Source organism: Herpailurus yagouaroundi, unplaced genomic scaffold (assembly GCF_014898765.1).
Source record: "Herpailurus yagouaroundi ecotype Mexico unplaced genomic scaffold, PumYag 216, whole genome shotgun sequence".
NCBI classification, from domain to species: Eukaryota; Metazoa; Chordata; class Mammalia; order Carnivora; family Felidae; genus Herpailurus; species Herpailurus yagouaroundi.
Window position 1 is genome coordinate 3,124,093 of NW_024412447.1, and position 27,519 is coordinate 3,151,611.

The 27,519-nt window shown below is 52.6% G+C and overlaps 1 protein-coding gene across 1 annotated transcript in view; it reads left to right on the forward strand.

Annotated features, from left to right (window-relative positions):
• The window catches only part of SDK1 (sidekick cell adhesion molecule 1), a 530,100-nt gene that overhangs the window by 278,395 nt on the left and 224,186 nt on the right, over positions 1-27,519 (forward strand). Inside the window, exons 5-8 of the mRNA XM_040455762.1 lie at positions 14,628-14,739; positions 15,459-15,649; positions 22,635-22,718; positions 26,435-26,629. Coding sequence (XP_040311696.1) covers positions 14,628-14,739; positions 15,459-15,649; positions 22,635-22,718; positions 26,435-26,629 — 582 coding nt within the window. The remainder of the gene's footprint in view (positions 1-14,627; positions 14,740-15,458; positions 15,650-22,634; positions 22,719-26,434; positions 26,630-27,519) is intronic.

Sequence of the window (27,519 nt, forward strand, 5' to 3'; positions counted from 1 at the left end):
GTGCACACCGTGAATGGGGGCGGGGGTAGGGGTGGTGGTAGAGGAAAACCAAGACTCGCACTCCTCCTGTCTTACCTGTGTGCCCCGATTGGATGTGGCACATTCTACAGCCAGATCCTGAGCCTCACTCTTGACTCTGCTCAGGGTCAGGGCTCTCTCATCTGGATGTGAAGTAGCCAATGAGGCCGTGCCCAGGATCTGCCCTGGTGCACCGGGGACAGTCAGTGCCACCATGTTGGTAGAGGGACAGCCCTTGCCGGGCCCACCTAGAGATGGGGGTAAGGTGAAGCCCCCACTCCTTCCTCCAGAAAGAAATGCTCCTTTATCCTGATATCAGGAAACAGAGTGCTGTTCTATTATTCCTGAACTTACTTAGGAAGGCATAGGGCTGGAGGACTAGATTGTCACTCACTGTTTATTGTTTGGGAACATTCAGATTTCACAGTTGCTTTAAGATGGTTAGGATAGAAACCCTGCAGGATTTTCTGTTTCAGAGTCTGCCCTCCTCTAGGATGAAAGAAAGGAGAAATTGATGATCTAAAAACACAGCAGAGGAAAGGTGCATCGATATATTTGTGTCGAACATGGGGATACATAAGAAAATGCCACATGGTTGATAAAATCTTTGTCCTGTGTATAACCACCTTTCAGAATTTTAGTTTTGTGAAACAACTAGATATGTAAACGAGAGATTTTACTTGGCTTTGGATTTCTAATTTGAGAAGCTCTGGTTTTAATTAAGATATCAGCCTTATAGGGAAAGATCAAAAGAGGGTCGTCTGTTGCCCCAGAGGTGCCCCTTCTGGTAAGGAAGCGGCAAAGCCTCGAGAAACCCGTTTCTCCCAATGTTGGCCCTCAGCTCTGCATGTTTTCACACAGCTGGGCAAGGACGTAATATATGAAGCTTTCTATTTTGTGTTGTTCCGATCCAGCAAAGTCCTCCAAACGTAACAGCCCCAGGAGCGCTCACCAACGGCATGGCTTCCAGAGCTGGCTTCTTGATAACCAGACTATGAATTTACCTGGAGCATCAATTGCCATCATTTCTAGCCTGTGAGTTGAATGGTAGTATCCGTAGCAAGGGAAAATACCTTCAATTTAGGCTGGTTTTTTAAAGATCCTTACTGTATTTTAAGGAGGAGGGCGCAGTTGTGATTTTCAAGATAAATTCCACGGAACAGACTGCGACCCCTTTCTCTCTTAGCTCCTTTTTTCTTTCTTCCTTCTCTCATGTGCTCAAAGCATTTGTTAAGTTAATTTTCTGTTTTCTCCAGGGACTCAGGATTGAATTTCTCTGTTCTTGGTTTCATCTATTAGAGACACTTTTCTAGTTACAGATTCTGTTTGTGAACCGCATGCTTTGTAAAGAACATCTGATTTTCAGCAGGATTTGAGCCTGGCACATAGTCACAGACACACCCCAGGAGCCGAGCTGTGCTACGCTCCAGACACGTGTCTGTGAAACTCATCCAGGGAAGAGACATTGATATTTTAGGAACAGATATTGACATCTATGTGGAAAATGTGAAGTTACGTTCCTTCAATTTGGCGACCGTCTAGTAGGCACTTACTATTTGCCAGAGGCTGTGAGCATAAGGGGGTTTCTGAGCATCACGTGCCTTCAAGGAGCTTGCAGTGGACAGGGCACATCTGCTCATGTGAATGCCCTTGTCCGAAGGAGATAGGTTCCCATCGTCCTGTTCCCCCGGAAACGATGTGTGAGCCCGGGAACGAGTGCACTCATTTACTTCGATGTGGCCCCAGGAGGTACAGGTAGAGGGGTGTGTGAAGGAGACGGGGTGGGGAGAAAGATGCCACTACGGGGAAATCAGGGAGCCCATCGCCTCTGGGAGCACCTGTCCTCAGTACCCAGGAGTCCTCGGGAGGCTGATGAAAAGCCACTTTCACGCCACTTATGTTTTAGTGGTGGGGAACAGCTTCCAGGGACATTAATTTGCTGGCATCCTGGCCTGTCTATCCGCCTCGCCCTTGTAGGCCAGTGTAGTGGAAAGCCCTGGCAGGTTATTGTTTTTCCCTTTTGTAATGCAAGTGGCTGACTTAAGCTGTGATGCCCAGGCACCAGTTCAGAGATGGCTATCTTGGAATAAACACAGGCCCCCCTTGCTGAGCTGGATAAAGAGCCCGCTGCCTCCCACACGGAGGCTCCTTTATTTCAGAGCTCCGAGTTGATCTTGATAACTGACCACCTGGGCCACTTTAAATTCCTGCTTTTATGTCTTAAACTCACCAATAAGGAGTGAGTCTGCAAAACCCAGGCCCCCACCGTCAACCCCAATAAAAGCAGAAACCCCGGCCGTGCTCTCTCTCTCTCTCCCTCTGTACCTGAGGCCGTCCCATGTGACCCCAGGTATGCTGTGTAATTCCCAAGCCTGTGAAGATTAAGCGTGCATTTTTTCAAAGTTTCCCGATGGACACTAGAAGACACTAGAAGGTGTCTTCCAGTTGTCATGAGGACCACAACAGCCGACCCTGTCATTACCCTGGTTATTGACAGGCTGAGACCAGCATGAACGACCAACCACTGCCCTGACCAGAGAACGACCTCAGGTGGGACCCCCCCGCCCCAGGCACTGGCATGGAACCCCTGGGTTCACACATGAGGGGTGAGTGACAGAGGCTATGGGCAGGACATGGGCAGCACCTGCTTCCAGTCATTTTAACAGATGTAGAAAGTGTACCACACGCCTTACCCCATGTACAGCATATTCGAATTCAAAACGATCAAAGACCTAACACTGTAAAACCCTTGGAAGAAAACACAGGGCGAAAGCTTCACGACATTGGATTTGGCGATGACCTCTTGGCTATGACACCAGAAGCACACGCAACCAAAGGAAAATAGACAAATTGGACTCCATCGAAATGAAACATTTCTGCATCACAGCACACCGCCAACAGAGTAAAAAGGCAACTCACGAAATAGGGAAAAAGTGTTTGCAAATCATACGTCTGATAAGGGATTAATATCCAGAATATATGAAGAACTCCTACAATTCAACAAGCAACCAAGTACACGCACAAGCAACCTGATCTAAGAAACCGAGCAAAGGGCTTGAATAGACATTTTCCACACATGACGTACAGACGGCCACGAGGCACATGGAAAGATGACCAACTCGCTCATCATCCGGGTAAACAAAATGTGGTCCCTGCAGACAGCAGAATATTATCCAGCCTCAAACAGGAAGGACATTTTGACAAATGTTACAGCATGTGTGAGCCTTGAAGATACTGTACGAGGGAACGTAAACCAGTCACAAAAGGGGTAAAAACTGTATGGTTCCATTTATATGAGATACCTAGAGTAAAACTGGAGATAAAGAGTAGATGATGGTGCCAGGGGCTGGGGCTGTTGGGAGCAGGGGTAGTGTTTAATGGGGACAGAGTTTCCATTTGAGAAGGTGAGAAAGTTCCATGGTTGGACGGTGGGGTTGGTTACAAAACAACGTGAATTAATGCACTTAAAACTGGTAACTTTCATGTTCTGTAGATGTAACCACAATAATGATTTTTTAAAACGTCCACCACATGTGCAAAGAGGGCGGATCATCGTAACCGAGGGAGGGCCTTGGAAACTTTCATGGAGGAAGTATTCCCAGGCCTGGATGCGTGGGTGGGATTCCGGAGGAAGCAGTGCGGAGGGGGGCAGGGGGTAGGAATAGAGAAAGTTGTCACAGGCGGGGGCATTCGGGTCCGAGGGGGACAGCCGGGATGCATCAGAGTGCCGCGTAGTCCGGTGCAATTGAAGCTCAGGAATATCGAGCCGTGGAGGAGATGCTATGACAGAGGCGACCGTGGTCACCTGGGACCTGGTCTCAGCTGGCATGTCAAGGAGGCTCTCTGGGGAGTGGCCAGGGGCTCCAGAACAGGATGGTTCTCAGTGAGACCGCTCTCATGATCTGAAGGTGGTTACTCCTCGTTCTGTGACATCCGGAGTTCCCCCATAGACACAGGAAGGACAGACTTGTCCCAAGGCCTTCACTCCGTGTTAACTCAAGAGGCACTGGCTGAGCACCTGATGAAGCATCAGGCACTGTCTGAGGCCTGGGAGTGTAGCCAGAACAGAGCAAATGCAAACGCCCATGCTCCTGGTCTTGTGGACTCGTGCAGAGACACAGACATAAACAAAACTAACAAGCCCAGCAAGCGGCACGTCAGATGGTGTTAAGAGTCAGGGGAGGGGCGCCTGGGTGGCTCAGTCGGTTAAGCGGCCGACTTCGGCTCACGTCATGATCTCACAGTTTGTGAGCTCGAGCCCCGCGTCGGGCTCTGTGCCGACAGCTCAGAGCCTGGAGCCTGTTTGGGGTTCTGTGTCTCCCTCTCTCTCTGCCCCTCCCCTGCTCGTGCTCTGTCTCTCTCTCTCAAAAATAAATAAAACATTAAATTTTTTTTTTTTTTTAAGTAAGGGGAAAAGCACAGCAGGGCGGAGGGTGGGCCCTGTTGCGGAGCCCCCCTGGCTTGCAGAGGCAGGGGTCATCAGTCACTGTAGCTTGTGTCTTCACAATGATGGCTTGATGGCCATTAAGAAAAATCAAATGTGGTTCTTATCCCTCCCTTACAGTTTACTAAGTGTACCAACCGCTAAATATTTTGTGTCTCTCATTTGAACTTGGAGGAGAACTCTTTTCCAGAGAGCTCTTGAAGCTTGGGGTTGAAGGAGGATCAGGCCTTCAGGGTCCCCTGCCAAGAGGTCCTGCCTTTTCCCATTGTCCTGGCTTAATGGCCTCAGATGGGCGTCAGTTGCCCTGGTGGGCTTGGGCTCATGCCCAGATTTGCATGTTTGGCAAATTTATTCAAGGGAATTTCTTAATTAAAACTAAAAGTGGTGTGTTACTGTTCCTCATCACAGTCTCAATAATTTGAGAATGCCATTCAGAATAGTGACGTCAACTCATGAAAAATCCCTCACCTTACCACCCCCCCTCCCCCCGCGGCCCGCCCAAACCGCCTGTGGTCCAGCTTTTCTGTCGGTGATGGCTCTTCTGTCATTACCTGGTAGATTATGCTCACATGTGTTTAAATAAAAAGATCTGGTGCGATCTGGATCACTCCAGTCCCCAGTCACGCAGTTCCTAAACCCTGCCTTGCGTTTACCCACTTGTGCGCATCCCCAAATAAATAGAGAAATAGGCCCGCTGTGCCATAGTCTCTGTCACCTTCATTGTCCTCCACCCAGTAAAAAGCTGATGAAAATACGCACCGTGGTGCGGTCCGTGCATTTCCGAATGTGCGTGTTTTCAAATATATCATAAACGAGAAGAAAAGAAACTGCTAGATTGTTTGTCAAACCGTCATATTATTTTATTTATCGTCTCTTGTCAATAGACGGGCGCAGAAGCGTATTGAGATAAAAACGGGAAGTACACACAAAGATAAAATTGTAAATGGGATAGACTGCTGTATTTCCTACCATTTTCTCTCCCTCCTACCGCTGGACAGTAAACAGGAATTGGGTCAGCTGGCACCCTGTCCTCGCAAGGGACCCGCAAGAGCGTTTGCGATCGGGTTTGCCCCAGTGCTCGCCCCCAGCCCCGCACGCCCGCCTCCGTCTCACTGCACCACCTTGACGCCCACGCGGCCCCTGGCCGGGCTCCGGCTGACGGGACCGGGGACGCAGCGTCGAAAAGAAAAGAAAAGGAAAGGAAAGTGTCCTTAGACACCTCCACACACAACAGATTAGTAACCCAGAAATTAAATCCAGGAGGTGACTACAAATGAAAACACGAACTTGGGGGTAGGTAAGAGGCGGGAGGAGCCTTCTGCTCGGTGAATTTTTTTTTTCTGTCAGGAGACATGGCGTGCTGTTTATTTCACTTGTCACAGTGGCCCAAGTTCTGCCGCGAGAAAATCACCTCAAGACGTCCTCGGGAATGACCCGGTCTGCCTGCCGCTGGCATACCTTTCACTGTAGCACATTTTAATGAAACAAATAATAATCTTGATTTCCAGGAGTTCTTGCAAATGTACATAAATCATAGAGAGAGACTTGGGGGTCTGTCAGTCTCTTAAAAATATGTACCCCGGGGGTTCAGCATGGCAGGATTCGCGCTGTTGAGAGGCTGGCTCCCCGTGGTGGCCAGAGGTCAGACACACCTGTTGAGACGCTCTTGCAGGCAGGCACTAATCCCTTTGCGGAGCGATTTTGGTAATGCGGAGAAAGATGACAGACGCCAAGGGGTTGCAAAAGCAATTGATAAACTGAGAAGCCACCCGATTTTCTTTAAGTGGGATATATTGGAGTGCTTTCCACCCATCCCCCAGAGGAGCACCAACATCCCTTGCTATGCATGGGAGAAGGTCAAGAATCACGAAAGATTGACTAATTAAATTACGCTTTTTTCTGTCAGAAAGCAGGTTGGGGATGGCCCGCGCCAGCCTGTTTGCAGAAACCGAGCTGCAGAACTGAACAAAAGAGCCCCTCCAGCTCCACGGTGTTGTGCTGTGTTGTGCTTACGGTGAAGCCCTGGTCGGCGGAGGGCAGGGTTTTCGCCCGTATGTAGCCCTGCATTCCTTAGCAGCTGTCCCCCAAGGTACAAAGATCCATCTTCAAAAACTGAGAAGTAGCCTTGGTTTTACACGTGGGAATTCCTGTCCACTTGGAAGAACCCATAGCCTGAGCTCTAATTTCCTTCGTGTGGTAAAATCCCCTCTTTCTTCCCCTCTCCGACCCCTTGCTGTCCCTTGTGGACCTCTGTGCCCGCCCTCCACAGGCTTTTGTCCCGGGCCTGCTCTCTGCCCTTCCTACTCTCACAGAGACGTCTTCTCATCAGAATTTCGGTCACCGTCTGCGAGCCGAGCGGCCGATGCCCTCTGCACCTGCCCCCCTACACGCCCCACAGGAACCTGAGGGAAGTACGGCCCCTCCTCTTCCACCCTAACATGCCAACGTCATCACCCCCAGTCCTGCTCTCTCTTCCGTGTTTTCACCCCTGAGTCGCCGTGCCGTCCGTCCGAACCACTCAGGCCAGCAACTGGGAGCACTTCACATAAACCAGCCGCCCAAGGCCCCTCTGTTCTCTCTCCCTCCTCCCTTTGGCCTCCCACCATCCCTTACTCGTCTCAACCCCTCCTCTGGGTCCTTCAGTGACTCCGTTCCTCACTGGATCAAGTCCCCAGCAGCAAGCAGGGCCATGGCCTTCACCTCCGGGTCCGTCCCTGCCACACCCAGACCCACTCACCCTCCAGGGCAACTCGTGCCTTTCCAAACAGTCTGGACTGCCTTCTGCCTTCTTTGTCTTCCGTTCCTGAAATGCCTTTCTTCCCTCCTCTATCTGCTGCTTGCCTGTCCGTCTTTCAAGGACATGACTCAGGCTTTCCTAACTGCCCTGGCAGAAGTAACTCACCGGCCCACACCCACCGTGTGCCGCTGTCCCCCCCCTGCACCTCTCCTAGCCCCAGACAACCCGGTAGGACTTGCTCTGTTAACGGGACATCTTCCTCCACTAAACCCACAGCCCCTTGAGGACACTGACCTCGTGCAGTTAAAACTGAATCCCCAGCGCCGTGCCTGGCCGGAGCGTGCCTGAAATAAGAGATAATCCGTGTTGCTCCTGCCCTATGGTGGTAATCCTCTGCTAACAGTGGCCAACCTGTTATATTGGGGCGAGGCGTAATTCTTCATTTAATGAGTACGTGCAGAAGGGCTGGTATGGCCAAGGCACTTGCTTCATACAAAGATGAATAACGCGTATGCGCCTCCTTACTCCAGAAGGCGGGCAGACCTACGCGCAAATCTGATGTTTCGGTGAGATGAGAGCCACGTGGTAAAGGAGCCAGGGTACTGACCGTGGTGGCTCGGGCCGGGGGGGGGGTGGTGGTTCCCCGTTGTTGCGTCCGGATAGCCAGCTGCCTGCGTGTTAAAGCATTTCGGTAACCGCCGTGTCACCTGCACACCACAACCAATACGTGTTGCTGTTGTTATTGGCGTTGAAGAAAGAATTCCAGGGAACGTTCCGCTCAGCACGGGGAGCCTTCGTTGTCTTTTACTCCGGTTTTGTTTTCGACCCCGTTTTCTCTTTTGTTCCTCCAAATTTGGGGCCAGCTCTTTTTGGAGCAGGGAGATTCTGAGGTTTCGAGCCATCCTGTAGACTCCCATTACCTGCTGGCTCCTTGGTGGGAGCTGTCTTTACAAAACTCAAAACCCCATTGCTGGAGACACATGAGGAGTTGAAGAGCCAGACAGTCTTTCTGTTTGTTTTTGGGCTGTGCGACAGCTATCACACCAGTTTCTCCTCCGACACAGGCACTCCTCCCGGAAAACGTCTGCTCTTGTGTGAGAAGGGCGTTCGGTTTGCTCATTTCGTACATGTTTACATGAAGTCGTGCACGGGTTTCGTATCTCAGGGCAGATGTGACTCGGCACCTTTTGGTTGAGGGCAGCATTTGTGGCTCATTATTTTGTGGTGTGGCCCCGGGAGGCACATGGGCTGTGCAGGTAGTGGTCCCACGACCTTTGAGCCGGCTGCTGCAAAGATTTCCCGAGGCCTATTTGCCACGAACATCCTCTGTGAATCAGGAAATTCAAGACCGTGGTGCTAACAGGGAAGAACCAAAATGCAGGATTCGCTTTCTCAGATGTCCTGGAAAATTCCACTTCTTTAAGGGCACAGACTCTTTTTGGAAAGAAGTTTACATTTTTAATGAGATGTTGATATCTGTGTAAGGAGGGCGCAGGGAAATGTCTGAGTGCTCGCAGCCCTTAGCGTGGGCTCTGCCTCCGGGCTGCGAATGTGAATGGAGCTGCAGCCTTCTCGAGGCTTCAAGGAGGTTTCGCACATTCGTCCACACGTCCTTGGTGAGAAGCCGGGACATCAGCCCGAGCACCTCCAGGGCACCCGTGGAGAGGTCAGTGCTGGCAGAAGAGATGGGTGGAGCCCTGGGGCAGAGGAGGGGGTGACGGCTTTGTTCCCAATTCCCAGGACTAATAAGGAGCCCCCGCGTTAATAAGGAGCCCCCGTGTTCGTGCAGCGCCTTCTGTGAGCCGGGCACCACATGTGCGCACACACCTACGGGCATACACACACATGCACACCCACATTCGTACACATGCAGGCCCCCGCTTATAATGGCCTCGTGAAGTGCTCACGGTTTTACAAATGAAAAAGGTAGGGCTCGGAGAAGTTAGGTAACCTGTTCCGAAACAGTTGGGAGCCGTGGTGGTATTTCCAGGTTGACTGGGCTCGAAACTGTCCTCATCAGGACTGCGCCTCTCAGCTGTCAGGCACGGGGGAGCCTCAGCGGGGACGGTTGGGGGCAGGGAGAGAAGCTTCTGGAGCAGAAGGACCTGGGATTGGGGCCGGGGCGAGGGGAGCCTGATGGGGTCTGCTTCCAGGGACTGGGCAGGCACCTACTCACCATGCCCACGCATCCGGGTCGAACAGCGGAAGCGAGGGCTGGCAGTCAGCAGCAAGCGTGGGGTCACTGCGTGCCCTCAAGATGGGCTGTCCTCACAGAGAAACTTGGGGAGATAGGAAGCGGGGAAAGCGAGATTTGGGGGGGGCGGGCGCCGGGAGGGATGGGAGACCGGCGGCCCCAGAAGTGGGTGTGCACAGAACGTCCCTGGTGTCTGGTGTGCGGGCTGGGTGCACGCCCACAGGGGCCTCGTGTCCCCGGGCAGCCATCTGGACGCGGCGTCTGGACTCGCCCGCACGCTGCAGCGCTGGGCCCCGGGAAGACCATCCGGGCAGAAACGGCAACCCCAGTAAGGGGAAGTCTGTGCAGCCATCACGGCACAACAGTAGTGGCTTTTCTGTCTCTTTTAAAAACTATGAAGGATTGTTCTTTCTTTCCGCCCGTACCAGTGACTAGGAGTGTGGCCTAGAACCAGTGACTCCCAGCTAGGGACACTTTTACCGCAGGGCGGATGTCTGGCAATACCAAGAGACCTCTGTTTTTCACATTACATCCCGAGATCTGTTTTTCTTATAGGTAAATATGTCGGTTTCGACCGCCTTTACCCATTTCCCCCACCCCTGCCTCTGGCAACCACCGATGTGTCCTGTGGCTGGGAGCTCCACTTTTGCAGATTCCACGTGTAAGCGCGATCGTACAATACTGTCTTTCTCTGCCTGCCTTATCTCCTCGGCACGATGCCCTCAAAGCTCATCTATGTTGTAGCAAACGGCAGGATTTCCTTCTTTCTTTAATGGCTGAATTATACTCCGTAAATATACCACAGTGTCTTAATCTATCTACAGATGGGCACGTAATTTGTGTCCGTGTCTTGGCTGTTGTGAGCGTGGGGGCCCAGACACTTCTTTGAGATAGCACTGTCGTTTCCTTTGGGTCTATACCCAGAAGTGGGATTGCCAGATCCCGTGGTAGTTGTCGTTTAAGTTTTATTTGAGGAGTGGGCAGAGGTTCCCATCCTCCTTTAGAATATTGCCCACCGGCCTCCCCGATCTGACCCCTCACCCCACATGTCTCCCCGTGCCCTCGGGGCTCCAGCCTGCACCCCCAGTAGCTCCTCCAACAACCCCCACCACCTCCCGGGGCAGTGGGTGCCTGCACCACCCTGCACCCAGGTGTCTGTAGGCCAGTTTTCCTCACCGCGCCCCACCACCACCGCTGCTGGGTCCCCTAACCCCGCGTCTCTCTGCTGGGACTTTCCCTCCCCCCTCAAGTGGCACAGCAGAGTGTTTGTCCCTTACCCCGCTTCATTCGCTGCCTTTCTACGGGTCAGTAGTTCAGGTGAACCTTCCTGTTGTTTGAGACATTTGATGTGCTTGAAGTGTACTTTTGATGCTTTTTTAATGTTTATTTATTTAATTCTGAGTGAGAGAGAGAGAGCAGGGGAGGGGCAGAGAGAGAGGGGGACAGAGGATACGAAGTGGCCTCCACACTGACAGCAGAGAGCCCGAGGCGGGGCTCAAACTCTCAAACCACGAGATCATGACCTGAGCTGAAGTCAGAAGCTTAACCGACTGAGCCACCCAGGCGCCCCTAAATGCACTTTTTTAATTAAACGCAGCCTGGACCATTTCCCCTAGTCAGCTCTGTAGTGACTCAGGGGTTCCGTGGGGAGACGGGCTGGGATGAGGTGCTGTTTCGGTGCTCAGGCGCTGTATTCCGTGACCACAAAGAGGCCTCCGTCTAAAGCGGCTGCCTCTGGAGCTGCACGGTGCTGACCTCTGCAGAAAGCCTCTTCTGAGTCAACACCTTCACCTCAACCACCTGAAACCAGCCTGGGAGATGTTCAGTTGAAAACAGCACAGTAAAGTCTCCATTAAGGAAATGCTTGGGGGAAGGCGTGTTCTAGTTATTTAATTTCTGGTTAACTTAGCACAACCAGAGTTTTTATCAGGAGTAAACGGCGTTACGTGAAAGGAAGATGATGGATTCGGGGTGGAGCCTTTCCTTTATTTAAATCCTTCCTCTGCCATTTGAACTCCTATGACTTTGTGCCTCAGTTTCCTCGTCTGTAAACGGGGGGCAGTAGTAGGTATTTTCTGGTGTCGTTAGAGCAAATGGGGAGACGTTTATAAGTCATTTAGTGATGTGACGGTGGCTACCCGGGAACGTGGGGAAGCACGGTTACCTTCCCTCTTCCCTTGTTTTCATTCTTCTCGGAAGTAATTCTTAATACGTCAGCATATGGCATTTAAAAATCCCGTGTTCATGTAGAGCGTTGAAGGAGAGGGTAATATTCCCAGTGGAGGCAGCATTGACTCATTATTGTGGAATATTTATGACAAAATAACCAATCATTAGGGATTTCGGGTGCTTTTATATCTCAGATACTATAAAATAGCAGAAATAAAGAGGTCGCTTTCTTCTTTTTAAAATGCTGGATATTCTTCTTTGCATCTTTTTTCTAAAAATTGAATGTGGGGAAAAAATTGGCAGATAAGTCTGCGTGACAGGCTAAAAATGGCAGATAAAGCACCTCTAATACTCCTGTCACTTAAAAAAGAGGCAAAAACCTTCTAAAAAGCAGCAAAAGACTGAGACTGAGGTGCGCAATGACAGAAGAAAAGAGACAGGACGATTCGCAGGCGGGAGATAAAGCCAGCTCCCGAGAGCAGCTGTCAGATGTTAGGACGGTGGCCACAGGGGACGAGGTGTCAGCCTGGGGACACCTGGCGCTGGACCACGGAGGGGCTAATTGTGACACGGAGCTGGAGACAGAGGGAGGAGTTAACAGTTTGTCTCTGGAACAATCTACTTCGTACCCCGCTGCTGTATGCAGAATTCTCAGCAGCCAAACAGGACAGACATGAACACAGGGTGAGGTTCCCCTCCACAGAGGACACATGGGACACATGGCTCAGGGGAGAGACCTCTGCTCTCTGGGATTCAGGGTGTCTTCAGACAGTTCGAACCTGCCACACCAGATGGTCACACAGGGGCAGGGGCGTTTCTGCGCCTTGTTAATCCACGTGCCCAGTCAGATTCGATTGAAATTTAAAGACTTTTTTTTTTTAAAGAAGAGAGCGCTCTAGCATTGTGTTCTGTCATGAGCACCGTCCCTGCTGTTATTGCAAGATCTGGATTCTGGGCACTCCAGTAAAATTTTGCCGAAAAGTGGTCATGGCAGCTTCAACAGCAAATGCATAGCGTTACAGCCAGAAGACCGTGCTGTGATCTTGCTGGTGGTGGTTCCCGTGAGGCAAGGACACCTCGCCGGCGGCCCCGTGCGTGTGTCACGGATGCTCCGTTTAGGAACGACCGCTTTTCAGTCTGCAGCTCTCACACCCACTCCTTCAGCCAGTGTCCTGTGCCCCGAATCCAATCCAAGCAGTCACTGGACTTGTGCCGCCAACCCCGCAGGGTGAGGGCCTCCCAAAACAGGTGCGTCGGCGTGCGCGAAGGGGTTTTGTGGAAACGGTCACCGCCCCACTTGAAGCACACTTAGGGGCTGCTCCATGTTTCGGTGTGGCCGCGACCCGTGACAGAGTGGCACTGCTCTGTCCCACGCGCCCCCGGGGAGCTGTGAGCTCGGCCTCGGTGCTTCTCTGTCCCATGCACGGTCTCCCGGGGTCAGCGTGCAGTCGAGGCCCCCCGGCCTGGGGCCCGTCCTCCCCGGGCGGTGACAAGTGCTGAGCACGGGTTTCCTCTTCTGCCGCCGCGGCGGAGCGGTGATTAATGCCAAATTAGCACCTTGCTCGGTGACCTTTCAGCATTCACTGCTGCCCTTCCTCACTTCACATAACTATTTGCAAATATTAGCTTCTCAGGTCATTTCTCCTCATCAGCAACTTTCACAGATGACAGGCAGGTTGTTAATCTGATTGGCAGTCGGCTCCTGTCCTTTGCCCCATCACGAAAGTGTCTGTACTCCGGCGTGTCGTCAGGAATCTGGTAACCAGCCCAACGGTCTCTCTGCAGTTAGAAGCGGAGAGCCTCAGAAGGAGGCTGTCAGAGAGGCCCTGCGGGGCTCACTTGGGAGGCAAAGAGGCCGGGAAAGGAGAAGGCCACTTCAGCCTTCCAGGAGGCCCCGGGACACTGGGAAGCCGGCCTCCATCAATGTCATCGGTGTTCGGTTAAAAAAAATTAATTCGTTGGCCCTGCCTGCATCAAGTTTTGTTTTTAATTGACACGAACCTTTCATTCAAAACTCACATACCGCTTAAGTAATGAAACCAGGACGCAGAGCTGTGGAGAATTAGTGGTGATACAAAGCCAGTCCTCGGTTTCCCTACCGTTCTCTCGGTGGCGCCAGCCCGCTGTGGTCGGGCGGCCGAGGACTGGTCCCTGCCAGAGCCCCCCACGCTCGCCGGGCCCTCCAGCGGCAAGCGCTAGATGAAACATTTCACATTCGCAGAACTTATATTTATGTTTATTTCCGGTCTCTGCCGTCTCCTCCCTTTATGGAAATTCCTGTTCTAGAGATGTTTGATCCGTCATCATTTCACCCAAATAAACAGCAGTAAAGTGTACTGTGGGTAGTTTGATTTCGATACTACGTGGATTTTAGAGAAAAGTGGCAAAAACGAGTGCTGGTTTTTTTTCTCCCTTGTCACCAGAAGTAGGAGCTAAATTATTTATAGTTTGTTACTCGCAAAACAGAGGTGGATTCAGGATATTTACTTCTCCGAGAAGGAAAAAGGATTGAAAGTACACGGGCAGAACAGAACCCTTTGTTGATTGAATGTGTTTGCTCCGGGGAGTCCCCTTTGGGCCCAAGTACGAGAGCCGGCCGCTTTCGAGCACCACGCGTGCCCAGCAGAGTGCCCGACACGCGGAATATTTGTGGAACTGAGCAGATTTGAAAGTAGCGGGGGGACTAGGTAACTCAATAAGCAAAGTCTTAAGTCAATAAAACAACAAAGTCAGCCAGCAGTTCGGGAAACGTTCCTCACTCCACAGTCCTTGGCCACGTGACGTCCAGGCGGCGTTGTGACGCTCTGGTTCCCTCGATTTCTTGCCAGAACGTACCCTTACTGGCCGTGGGTTCCACACCAGGCTCCCACGGCCGGATGAAGGCCAGTGACAGTGTCCTCGCCCAAGGGCTTCTCACGGGGAGGGCGGGGGGAGGTTGGGGTAGGGTCCTGACGCCCGGGCGTCCCGTCTCCGTGGCTCGACAAGACCCCCTGTTCGTTCTGTTCCGGTCTCCACGTCCTCCCTACTTCGGAGGGTCCCATGGTCTTCTGCTTTCTCTGCCACAGGAGATGCTGGCGCCCCCGAAGCCGTGGCTCCCGTCATTGTGATCCCCCCAGGCAACAGAAGTGTGGTGGCCGGGTCCAGCGAGATCACCTTGGAATGCGTGGCCAACGCCAGGTATGCTGCCGGTCGCCCCCTGGGCCTACAGAGCCCGTATAACTGCCGTGAGGTTCATCTGGAGTGGAAGGACGCACCACACGTGTGCTCTGCCCTTGTAGCAACGGTGGCCTTGTGTGTCCAGCGGGGCTATGAGCACAGCGGGCCGGGAAGACAGGGAGCCGAATTCCCCAGCCTGGTGCCGCAGTACTTACGTTGACGGTGATGTTCGTGCCAGAAAGCACCGCTTTTCAGTTTAGCCGTGGGGGACTGTGGAGGGCCTCCTCCTCAGAGACTCCAGACGAGGGTGAGCCAGGAGTGAAATCCCACGGGGGCACTGGAAAGAGTTAATCCCTCCTCTCCTCCACAGTCCGAGGTGCTCTCGGCCTGGCTCGTGGTGGCTCCAGAATCGAGTTCCCGTGATCATGACTCCCGTGTAGCCGTGTCCCCTAGTAGTATTTATTTTAAACATTCTTTTCCCGAGCACATGGAGTCGTTAGCACTTATGGTCCATTGCTGCTCCAATTAGCTCTCCTTGTTCAGTAGCCCTTGAGCGCAGTGTATTGTTGACGCATGCCGCAAGGGAGCACAGTTGTGTCTGGATTGATTTTTAAATGTCCACTGTTCAGCCCGCCATGGTTCCTGGTAGAATTAGCTTTGTCAGGCTTGTGCTGAATGCCTCAAATTATTGTTATTGCCGTCTGCGTGACTCACAATTATCGTCACTAATGCTCTCCCAGGCCTGTTGAGTTGCTGAGCGTGAACTGGAAGAGAAACGGGGTGAGGGTCACCAGTGGGCTCCACGGCTTTGGGAGACGTCTCACCATCAGCAACCCGACGTCCGCGGACACCGGGGCGTACGTCTGCGAGGCGACACTGACGGGAAGCACTTTCGAACCAGCCACGGCGAAAGCCTTTCTTTCTATCATAGGTAATGCTCAGCCGCCTAGCATCACCCGCAGCCTCACGTGGCGGTCCCACACAGGCACGTCCTGGGAAACGGCACAGCGACACCCGCGTTTCACCGGCTTTCTTTCTCGCTCAGGAGATGAGGGCGCAGTTAGATGAGCTTCCAAAGTCACCCCGCTCTTCCTTTTCTGAGAACATAAACCCCTTAAATCCAAAGCGCTGATATTCTGAGTACCTACTAGAGGTGGTACTCTGGATACTTCCGATCATAAAGCATGGGGGACGGGGGGTGAGGTCCTTGTGGCGTAGATCTTGGGCCGACCCCTGCACCACTGAGCTCCTCTGTTACTCTCCCCGGGCTCTCATGATCAGTTTTCAGAGATCTTTTGACCCAGAAAAAGAAACTTCTGGATAATACCTTTCATGAGGTTAAAAAGTGGGAACAGAGCCGCTCCCCCTAGAACGTGCGCCAAGTGTCATTCCTGAGCCGAGGAGAGCGAGAAGTTAAAATGAGGCACACGGGAGTCGCGGCGCACGCTGGCGAGCATCGGTGCCCGGGAGGCGTGCCTGGTGTGGTGGCAGAGGGAGGCCTCGCTTTATTTTCGGATTGCGAGAAGATGACCCTGAATTGTGAGGCAGGTCCTTTATTTCTTACGTTCTTCAGTTCCTGTAACACTTTCTGGTCTTCCTAGTGGCTGCGGTCACTGTCGTCGTGACCTGTGCAGCCGAGTGGTAGCCGCAACAGGTAAGAGGTCCCCTGGAGGCCGACCCCAGGAAGGGGGATCTCCACCTCCTCTCTCCTCTTCGGGAGGAAGAGAGCCAGAAACGAGAAGGGTCAAATCCGCAGAGAGCCCCGGGCAGGGTAGTGGCTCCTCACGTGACATATTTTGCCGTTTACCACTTCACAAATTAAGAAAAAATAAAAGCTCCTATTTTCATATGACATTGGCCAGAGTACGGAGAAATCCTGCAGAAAAGGCCGTTTGCCCAGAGTGCATCACGTTCCTTTAAGCCATTGTGAAAAGGCTCCACGGCCCGTGAACGACTCTGTCAAATACACGCCAACCTGTCAGCCCCTCCGAGCGGAGCACAGAGATTTTTAAAGTATCGGGAAAGCAGGCCTGGAGACCCACACCGCTGCCGACTCCATGCTGGGGGCTGTGCTGGCTCTCTGGCTGGCTCGCTCTCTGTGCCTTCGAGGCAGAAACCCCACAGCCCCCTTCCCTGCGAGGACTCCCCACGAGGGTCTGTGTGTAGCTGTATGAGCACAGACAGCACAGAGCGAACCAAAATTAAAATTTGTGGCAGGGAAGTCTCCAGGAGACAGCCCTAGATTGTGTTAAAACATTTTAAGGTAATTTAAACAGGAGAAGAAATTTATCTTCCTAGAAACCAGAATGTTTGTTTTCCTCATAATTCCTTTTAAAAATATTCAAGTCTATCATGTGAACTTTGGTTTTGCATTTACAGCTGAATCCCGAAGCAGATTGCTCTGTATTCTCTAGAGTTCCCGTCTCTCTGCATGTCCTGGCTTTTAAAGGTATACAGTCTGCGAATGTAAATGTGGATTTACATCCCCTTTTATTCATAAGAATTTGCTGTGACAGGTAGGATTTTGTGGTTGAATCACCCTGGAAAAGCCCTGAAGAGTGCCTCTGTCAATCCGGAGCGGCTTGGGAGATCACGGAGGGAGGGTCCCCAGGCCCCGTGGGGCCAGGCAGGGAGGTGTCCCTGCACAGGCAGCTAGAAGAAGGCGGGAGCGCACTGGCTTTCGGTCACTTTGATCGCACACTGACGAGACAAGACAGACCAGTGGCCGCCCTCTACTCCACCTGTCAGCCTCTCTGGCGTGTCGCTCGATCTCTGAGGTTTAAAGGGAATCGCGGGGGTCTGGCTGCGGGCAGTGTCATACCTGCCGGAGGTCCTGGTGACTCCGCGTGACCAGGAACGCCGGCCTCCTGGGTCCATGTTCCCTTCCACAGCCTCCTCCATGGCCTCCCCCGTCTCCCTGCCACTCACACCCCATGTGGTGAGGCAGACGCCTCCGTCTGCCGGCATGTCCCCTCGCCCTCCCTGCCTTGACCGCCAGTGCCGCCATTCCTTCCTGTGGCCTTCCCTGGCCCCCGAGTCCAGGCGCCCACTGCACAGGGCCAGGCACGTACCACACGGAGCCCAGGCACTCACCACGTGGCAGGTTGGAACACAGATCTGACGGACCGCTGGGTAGACAGTGGAGCTCCCTCTCTGTTGTGATGGGGATATCATTTGGAGGTCGTGCTCCATCTTGGCTTTTCCCAGTAGATGAGCCGACTTGGTCACGTGCTCATTTCAGCTGCCCTGCCTCTCCCGGAGGCGTTTCTGTCACCTCCCAGGTAAACCGTGGCCGTGAACCTCATCTCCCTGTCTGTGTCTCTGGGAGGCCAACCCAGCACTCTGCAGCCACAGACTCTTGAGCACCTGTGCCTACCTGTGCTTGGGATGAATGCCTTTCCGCCCCAGGCCCCACCTCACCTGGTGGTGAGTCTGTGTGTCCTTCGAGACCCCTCCCCGAGGTCACCACCTGCTCCAGAGCGTGCGTGCCAGCATCCTGGTGGGTCAGCCGGGCACTGCATGTAACAGGGCGGGCTGTGGGGACAGGCCTGGGCTCACACTCTCCCAGCACCACCCACTGGCTCGAACGAGGCCCCCTGCCTCTGTTGGTCTCAGTTTCCGCTTCTGTAAAACGTAGACAAGGTAGGAGATCGTACCGCTTCCTACCGTGAGCAGTAAAAGGCAGCGCTGGTCACAGAAGCACTAAAACGGTGGCTTTGTTAGTTGGTGGTGCAACTCTGTCACAGCACGGGGGACGCTGGTTGTTTACCAGCAGCTGGTCACATGGCACGTTTTCCACAAGTAGTGTCTCTGAAAGCAGGATGTGTCTCACAGTCCACGGAAGCGTTTTCTCCTCTCTTGGTGGTAAATAAGACAGCGATGCCTCTTACCCACGACTGCAACGTCTCAGACGTGGTGAGACATATTGCGCCCATCTTCCGGTCCCGACCGGCAGACCGACGCTTTCTCCTGTCACCACCATTCACATGCTTGCCCTGCTCCAGTGAGCGCCGGCGTCCTGGCACGCCGGCTCCCGCTGTGCTCACACACGGGTTGGGGAGGGTGGGTGCAGTAGAGAGCGGTCTCTGTGTTGCACACGCAGATCATCCAGGAACTCCAATACCATAACTGTCATCAGAATCACAAATCACACGTAACGTCTCTTGGCTGATAACAGTGCCACAATCGCGAAGTTCTACCTGTACCGAACTGAGAGCGAGCCCCTCTCAAATGTCCGAACCCCAACATAAAATCTTCCCTTCCCCCGCTCCTCCCTTCCTCCCGTCTTCCTCTGCCTTTCTTTCCTCCACTTCCATGTATCGAGTCTCCATCTCTGACACCGTACGGAGCACCGGGGGCAGAGGGGTGGAGAGGTAGCCATGCTCCCAGGCATCAGGGATTCTCGTGCAGGAGGCAGCCCCTTCACGAGGCTGTCACAACTCAGCACAGTGAGTGCGAGGCTGTGGGGAGGGGCGCCCTGACCCTCACACGGCAGGTGCAGGGGGCAGAGGCTGTCTTGGCATGTGGCCAGAACAGAATCCTACAGTGAGCCGAACCCTCTCGCGCTGCCCTATAACTCATTCACGTTGGTTTAGGATAAACTCAAGATGTCTCCTTTCTGGTTTTCCAGATGGCCTGTGTTAGAAGCACCCACGTTAATCATTGGTGCCCCGTCACAGCTAGAACTTCTCTGTAGCACAGGTCATGGCCGAATGAAGCTCAGAAAACAGAGCTGTTACAGAGCTGTTTCTAAAGCGAGGAAAATTCATACAAGGCGAACAACCAGCGGTGTTTGGGTCGTTTGCCCTGTGTGCGGGATTGGCGGGCTGGCCGTGATGCCCCAGGAGGGAGCAGGGAGGGTGTTCCTCTGGGGACCGTCTGTCCCCCAGGGCTCCCAGGCCGTCTCTGCCCTCCTGCCCACACGCCAGCCGTTCGTGGAGGGCACAGCGTGTGCGAGCCCCTGGGCTGAAGCACTGGCGTGGGCCAAGCGTGAACAGGGAGGATTTGCCAAGATGAATAGGACACACCTGCTCCCCGAAGGGCTTCAAGGATTTAAGGTCTTTGGTAACCTCCAGTGTATCTCTCTCCAGCAGACAGTTTTTGCGTCTCCTCTGAGACCGTGCGGGGCGCTACCAAGACAGCGATGAGGAGGACACCGTCCTTCTCCACGGAAGCTCCAGTGTGGAGGGGGGACCCTGCCCGAGGAGGTCGGGGGCACTGTGCAGAAGAAGGGTGCTAGGGCTGAGCTCACGACCAACACGGCGTTTGCCCACAGCTGCCTCCTGCATAGGAGCTGGAGCCCAGGGGCTGCTCGGGTCCCCTAGTCCCCGCGGGCGGGCTCAGCCGGTTTCTCTGCTGCTGGTGTCAGGAGGCCAGCGTCAAGGCTTTGAGTGGGCTGGGCTCTTTCCTGAGTGTTTTGGGAGAGGATCTACCTCCAGGCTCCCTTGGGGTGGGCAGAGTCTTGTGCGTGGGCTTGCGCGTGGCTTGTGAGACTGGAGTCCCCGCATGCTTCCTGGCTGTTGCTCGGGGTCACCGTTAGGCTCCAGGGCCCCTCCCCCTGGCCTGGGCCACCTTCTTCTCCACAGCCAGCAGCACAAGCCAGTTCATCTCCTCTGCCAACGGCAAGGAAGCCGCTGCTTTTAGGGGCCCCGGCGATGGGACTGGGCTCACCCGGCTAATCCAAGACCAGTTCTGTGCTCTAACGTCGACGGCCTTAATCACACCGGCTGAGGCCATCTTGCCATGTAGCCCTCGTGACATGTTCTCAGGTCCTGGTGACTAGGGGGTGGACACCTTGGGGCCATTCTTCCCACTGCAATGAAGAGAGACACCAGGTGTGGACGATGGTACTAGAAGGGCACACCGTGGAGTGAGTTCCCCGGTACCTGGGGAAGGCTGTCTGGCCCTGGACACGTTGACCATTCATTTGTGTGGGTTTTTATCATCAAAGTGCACTTCCTCTTGGATGAATCTCACGGGACTTGGGCCAAGTGAAAAAAAACCAGCTCCAAAGGTCACATGCTGTGTGATTCTGTTCCTGTCACATTCTTGAAATGACAGAATTATACACGGAGAACAGAGGAGTGGTTGCCGGACACGAGGGATGGGACGTTGGGTGGCCATGATCGTGAAAGGGCAGTGTGTGGGACCCTGGGGTAACGGACCCATTCTGCCTCTTGACTGCGGATACAGAGGCCTGCACCCTGGTAACATCGTGTAGGGCTAAACCCTCACCCGCGCGTGCGTGCTCCCGCATACATGTACAAGCAAGACTGGGGGTGAGGGGGAGGGTGGGAGGAGGCCAGGTCACCTGTGTCACTGTCAGTACCTTGGGTGTGATGTTGGGCTGTAGTTTTTTGCAAGAGGTCACTGTTGGGGCGAGCTAAGTAGAGGGTGCCTGGGGTCTCTATTCTATTATTTCTCACAATCGTGTGGACTCTACAATGACCTCAAAATACGATGTTTAATTTAAAAAAGGAGAACCGTAATTAACCAGAGGCGAATGTTGACTTCTTCACTTGGTCTTTTTTTTTTTTTTTTCCTTTTCCCTCACGTCCCTTCCATCGGACCATGGAGGTAGATATCGACTTTAGCATTCACTGATGAATATGGGGCATGACCTACACACAAGGGCCTTGACGGGACGCTGCTCCTGCATCGTTAGAATACAAATATTGCTGCTGTCATGATTATTGATAGAGGAAATGCGGCTGAATGTGAACATTTGAGTGTATGCAGTGAAGACCACCTTCAAAAGAGACCGTAAATCTCTGCGGTGTGTCTTTAGGCCCGGTCTACACACGACCAAAGCCCAGTGGAGGGGTCTGCGTCCTCCAGTGCGGGTGCCGCCCTGGCCTCAGCCAGAGCGGGTGTGTGGGCAGATGGTGGCCGCCTGAGTGGCCCCGGTGATTACAGAGTTGGGGCCACACTTTACCCTCATTGAGAGACCTTCGGTCTTTGCCCCTCGCTCACTCCTCGGGAAGGGTGTTTCCACTTCTCCTTTCCCTCCCTTAGGCTCCGCTCTGTTTCAGAGCCCCCGACGGTATAGGAGGCATGCCAAGCTGTACTGTCCACCTTCAACACAGTTACAGTGAAAATAAGCCACTCTGGGAAGACCATGCCCAGAAATTAATTATCACGCAGCAAATGAATGCTACAGCCTTTTGTTATCATGATCATGAAATCACTACCGCCTTCATACTGGATGAATCTGGCCACGCCACTGTTGAAGTTTCGCTGAATAAACCGAGAAAAATACTGCAGTGTACTCTCCAAGGAGATTCACTGTTTAATACACCCACTATTTTTTGTTGAATAAGCGAGGGGAGTATGTAGAGATATACAAGCAGTGGACTTTCCTCTGCAACTAAAGATGGATGAGGGGCCCTTTTCTTTCCTCTCTTACCTATTATTTAGCCTTCCATTGAAGTAGTAAATCTATATTTTGGAGAAGAGAACTGCTAAGACTTTAAAGAAATATGTTAATAGGCTGTGGTGACAGAGGCCCTGACACAGGCCGGATGCCTGGCTGTGGCACTTTATTTGACATGCTTCATGCGTTGGTGCTTAGTTTAGATACTGAAGCAAACTGGCCTATAAAATACTGTGCTGTAAATATAAACCTTTATGAACCTCTTGGGATCGTCCTTCTAAAACGTGAATTAAGATATTCCGTGATTCAAGCCCATATACGAAAAAGTAGCCATCACCCTGAGTAGTAATTTGCTTTCTCAAACCTTAGAATATAAATTGCCTCTGGCCTGTGCTCGCCGAATTCTGAGTCTGTGTGCACGATGGTAACTAATGAACTTTTTGGAAGTACTTTTCAAAAGGAGTCCAAGCTTTTTCAGGCTATATAGGTCATCTGAAATACACCTCTTTTGCTTAGGGGTATTTTTTTTTTTTCTTGTTTAAAGAGCCACCGTATTTTACCGCCGAGCCCGAGCGTCGGATTTTAGTGGACGTGGAAGAAACCGTGGACATCGCCTGTCGAGCAATGGGTGAGTGTGGGGAGGCTGCTCCCCACGCAGCCGTGACGCAGAGGGGCATTTTCCAGGGCGGGATCCTCATCGTTATGGGGACACACGTTGACAGTGACGTCAATCACAGGGCCTCTGGAACATAGCGGACCTCTGTTACGGGGCATGTGACCTTGAGGCAGGTTTTTGGCCTTGCTGAGCCTTTGCTTCCTCCCCTGCAGAGCAGAGATAGTACCTGTCACCCACAGGAGTGACAGGGAGGCCTTAACCCCATCCGTCCCGACAGAGACAGACAGTCTTGTCTTCCAGTGCTCGGATTCCACCAGTGTGCCCCCCAAGACTTGGGGCAAGAACTTCTTTCTCGTCCTTGGGGTGATTGAGGCTCACGCCTATGTGTTCTCCTTAGTAAGAGAGATGGTTTTAAATTCTTTGCACAGGAAATTCTTCCTTTTTTTTTTTTTTTTTTTTTTTTTTTTTTTGCCTTTCCAGTTTTGGGTTGACTTTTTCTTTGTTATTCCAGTAATTTCCCCCCTCGTCCCCATGCCTTGATTATGAGCTGTCCATAGTCTCCGTTGCCTGTCAGGCAGCACAAATAATTACACTAAAACCCATAACTGAGACAAGCTTTTTAAAGGCAATTTCATTAACAATAGCTATGCTAGTGCTCTGGAAACTGTCAGTGAAAAAGGACGTTTTTTTTAATGTTTAAACCTGTCCATCTTACGGCTGGGTATTTTATTCTAAGAGCTCGGAGAGTAAGGATTGCTCACGATTTTGTAAATCTTCAAAACAGCTTCATAAAAGAGATACTATTATCTCAGAGTACACATTTGAAAACAAGACCTTAGAAAGCGAGGGTCAGTAACGTGCTCAAGGCACAGAGCCAGGGGGATGAAATGAGCTACTTATAAAATCATGGCCCAGCATCTCGCATGCAGGAGCATCTCATTAAATACTGGACCACCTGCTGGCGGTCACGTGGCAGTGGAGGCAGGATCCAAACCCAAACCCATCAGCTACCAAAGCAAGGGCTTTGGCCAGGTCGCCTGGCTTCTCCCGAAGAGCTGAGGTCCTGGGACCCAGAGCACATGTGCACCAGTCCCCAGGTCCGGGCATGTCGTTCTTCGTTTCTGAAAAGTAGTGGTGTTCTGTGAACAGCCCTGATGGTTCCTGTAGTGATCGGTGTCTGCCGTGGGCACCTCTACCCACCGTGCTTCGGCCCAGAGGGCGTTGGCTGAGGGGCTCGGTTCTCAGCCCCTGGTCAGCTCACAGCAGCCCTGCTGACCTGTCCTGCTCGCGCCCTCCTCTGGTCTGGCTCTGCTCAGGCCTCCTGGGGAGGGGCAGAGGAGAGTGATGTGAACGACATGGAAAGCTCTCCCTAGCTACGGGTTGTATTGTTCTCTCTTTTTTTATTTTTATTTTTCATTTTATTTATGTATTTTGAGAGAGAATGCACACAAGTAGGGGAGGGGCAGAGAGAGAGGGGGAGAGAGAGAGAATCCCAAGCAGGCTCCATGCTGCCATCACAGAGCCCAACGTGGGGCTCCATCCCATGAACCATGAGATCATGACCTCAGCTAAAATCAAGAGTCGGATGCTCAACTGACTGAGCGCCCCTGTTCTCTTTTTTCGCATAAACCTATGTTTTTGAGGTCCACGATGGTCTGAAAGTGAAGCTATGCAGTATTTAGGGTGCTCGGATTTTAGAAGGCAGAGTCTGCAATCCTGCAGGGGATAAGATTTCCTTTTATGCCACTAAATTGCCCTAAAATAGAAAGGCACTGAGTTCCCCATATCCTAACAATTATTTTTCGATAAATGACAATCTTAAGCTCTTCCCTTGACAAGAGAATGCTTTTTTTGCATGATTTCTACAGGGTGAACTGCTTGTTACCATACAGACTTGTAAATATGTATCGAACAGGCCTTTCAACGCTGCCATCGTATAATTTACTGCTTTCTTTTAATTTTGACAATGAAACGATAGCAGTATGCGAAGTGGTTATTCTTCATGAAAGCTACATCGTGTAATTGCTATTATGAGATTTTACATGAATTGGTTATGCTTTTACCTTGAAATGGATTTTTTTTTAATTTCCTGATTTAATGAAAAGTGACAGGAAACATAATTAAGGCAAAGAACAGAATCTGAAAATACATTATCTTGAAATATTTCACAACGTTAACTTTATTTATTAAAGAAGACATCTTACACCTACATAGCATCTGAAATCAAGTGATTTTGGTGTGCTTTCACCATGAATCACTGCCGACACATGCTTTACTTAAATTAATTTCACGCGTAGAGAAACTGAGGTACAGAAGCAGCCTGAACATCTCTGCGCATTTCCCACGGGCCCACGGCAAGCATACGTGTGCCCACCACGGTTCTGGGTGCCGTGGTCTGGTGCCGTGGTGGAGTTTCTGTGCACAGCCTGTCGCGTCTTCCCAGCTTACCCGTGTTGGGCGTGTTGGGAGGGCCAGGGAGCGGTGGCCACCACTGTCAGTCACCCAAGCCTCCCAGGGCAGCTGCCCAGGGAAGGAACGTGGCCTCTGCCCAGTCACGGCTTGTCCCGTGCAGCGAGGCGCCAGGCGGGGGGGGGGGCACCCGGCGGGGCGCAGTGTGCACACCCTCATCGCCTGGGCTCCGTGTGCTGAGCAGAGCCACGTGGGGGGGTGAGCGGCAGGGGGCTTCATGCTCTCGGCCAAGGACAGTCCCTTCGTGTACAACAAGGGCTCTGCCCCTGTGAGCTTGTCCTTTGTCCTCCTTGTAGACCCTTCCCAAACCCAACGGCACCCTCCATCAGACGGGCCGGCCAGATGGCGCGGAGCTCCGGTCCCTCTGACCGAGGCCTGGGTTGTCTCCGTCACATCACCAGGGTGAGGAAGGGACGCTCAGCCTCAGACTGACCCTCCCATCCCCCCCCGGTCAGTGTTGGCCCCGCCCAGGCTGCCATTAGCTCCCAGGGGCAAGGATGGTGCCGTCCCGGCCCCTTCTTGCCACCTGCTGGACTCACATGCATCTCAGGGGCCAAGCGACTTCTCCCCTGTGCGCGGTCGAACACCAGTTGCACCCGAGGCGCCGGGCACTGACCTCAGCCATCGCCCCTCCGCCACGGCAGGCCTCGGCTTCCATCAGGGTGACGCCCAGCTCCCTAGGCAGGGGAGGGGTGAAGACACGGGGCACGTTTGTGGCTGTTGGCTGTAGTAATAGTCATTCTAGCCCCTGTGCACCCACCACCTGCCGGGCACGAAGAGATGCGTGTGTACTGACGCCATCCGTCTTGGCAGCAACATTCGGAGTTTGCAAGGGCCGCCTCCTTCCCAAGTGCGTCTCTGGCCCCCGTGACCCTACCCCCAGCCTCGAGGGGCAGCGTCAGCCCTACGGAGCGACAGGGGCCTTTCCCCCCATCCCTTTCCGTCCGGAGGGCGGTCACAGCTGGGATCCCTTTCCCTCCCGGCCAGAGCACAAACCTGCACAGGCTCCGGGAGTCCAGAACCATCTGCAGCCCAGCATCAGGAGTTCATTCCCACTCCTTGTGGTGCCCCTCTGTGTCCGCGTCTTCACAGAGATGAGAAAAATAACAACATACGAGTTGGATGGAGGGGCTAAGAGATGAAAAAATGCCTACCAGCCTATCGCCGTGCAGCCTTTGAGACATTTTTGCCTCAGTCCCCGTGTATAGTGCTTGGAATTTAATTTTTTCGAATGCCTACTTCTTTCTACTCCTACACAGGGGTCCCTCTGCCCACTCTCCAGTGGTACAAGGATGCCGTCTCCATCGGCAAGCTCCACAATCCTCGATACAAGATGCTTGCGAGCGGAGGCCTGCGCATCCAGCATCTGCGTCCAGAGGACTCCGGAATCTTCCAGTGCTTTGCCAGTAACGAAGGAGGGGAGATCCAGACCTACACGTACCTGGACGTCACCAGTGAGTACTGCCCGTCGGGAAAGACAGGCCATCCGGGCTGGGCCCTCGGGCCAGGGCTTCCCAACTTTTGGCTGAGTAGCATCTGCTCAGGTCAGCGGGCAGGGCGCAGTGGCCACGGCAGGGGCCCCGTCTCAGGCAGAGAGCAGCCCATGTGCTAAGCCCCTCGGCAGCCCCAGCGGGTACACCGTGCCCCCACGTCCTGGTGCCCAACCTGCTCTTACACAAACCTTGATTTTTCGGCGCTCAAGCCGTCTTCTCCGCTGAGAAGTAGAAAAGAAAAATCTGCATTTTTCTGGACAGAACTGGAAGAACTATTCAGTGAATAGCTCATTCCTAATCTTTTTCTTTTGATCGCTTTCCCATTTTTTATATCCATTTTCTATTTTAGTTTTATTGAACAATTATAGTTCTTCTGTAAGTTTCTTTTATTATCCCATTAACAGAAATACTTTGGCACTCTGTCTTTGAAAAATAAAATAAAGGTAAAGGCTTTCACTGTATCTGTGGGTTTTCTTTTTCATCTCCACAGCTGTAATATTGTTCTTCTAAAATGAAGTGGAATTTAGTGATGATGGGATTATACCTTTCATGTTTGCCCTTTTGGAGGCAAAATGCTGATATTCTCAGGTGTGAGAGCCATTTGAGAAAGCAAATCGTGTCAGTATGCAGATGGCTCCTGTCTGCCAGAACGAATGAATTTAAGGAATCGTGTGTCTGTTTTGGGACGGTAGGGACCACTTCCTTGAATCTTGCCCAGGGGTCAAGTTTATCCTCTGGTTTGGACGACTGTAACAGTGGAAATAACAGTGGGTACTTAAGCCAGAAGCTGAGTTTTGATCAGTTAGGATTATTTAAAGCACATCTTGGGGCGCCTGGGTGGCGCAGTCGGT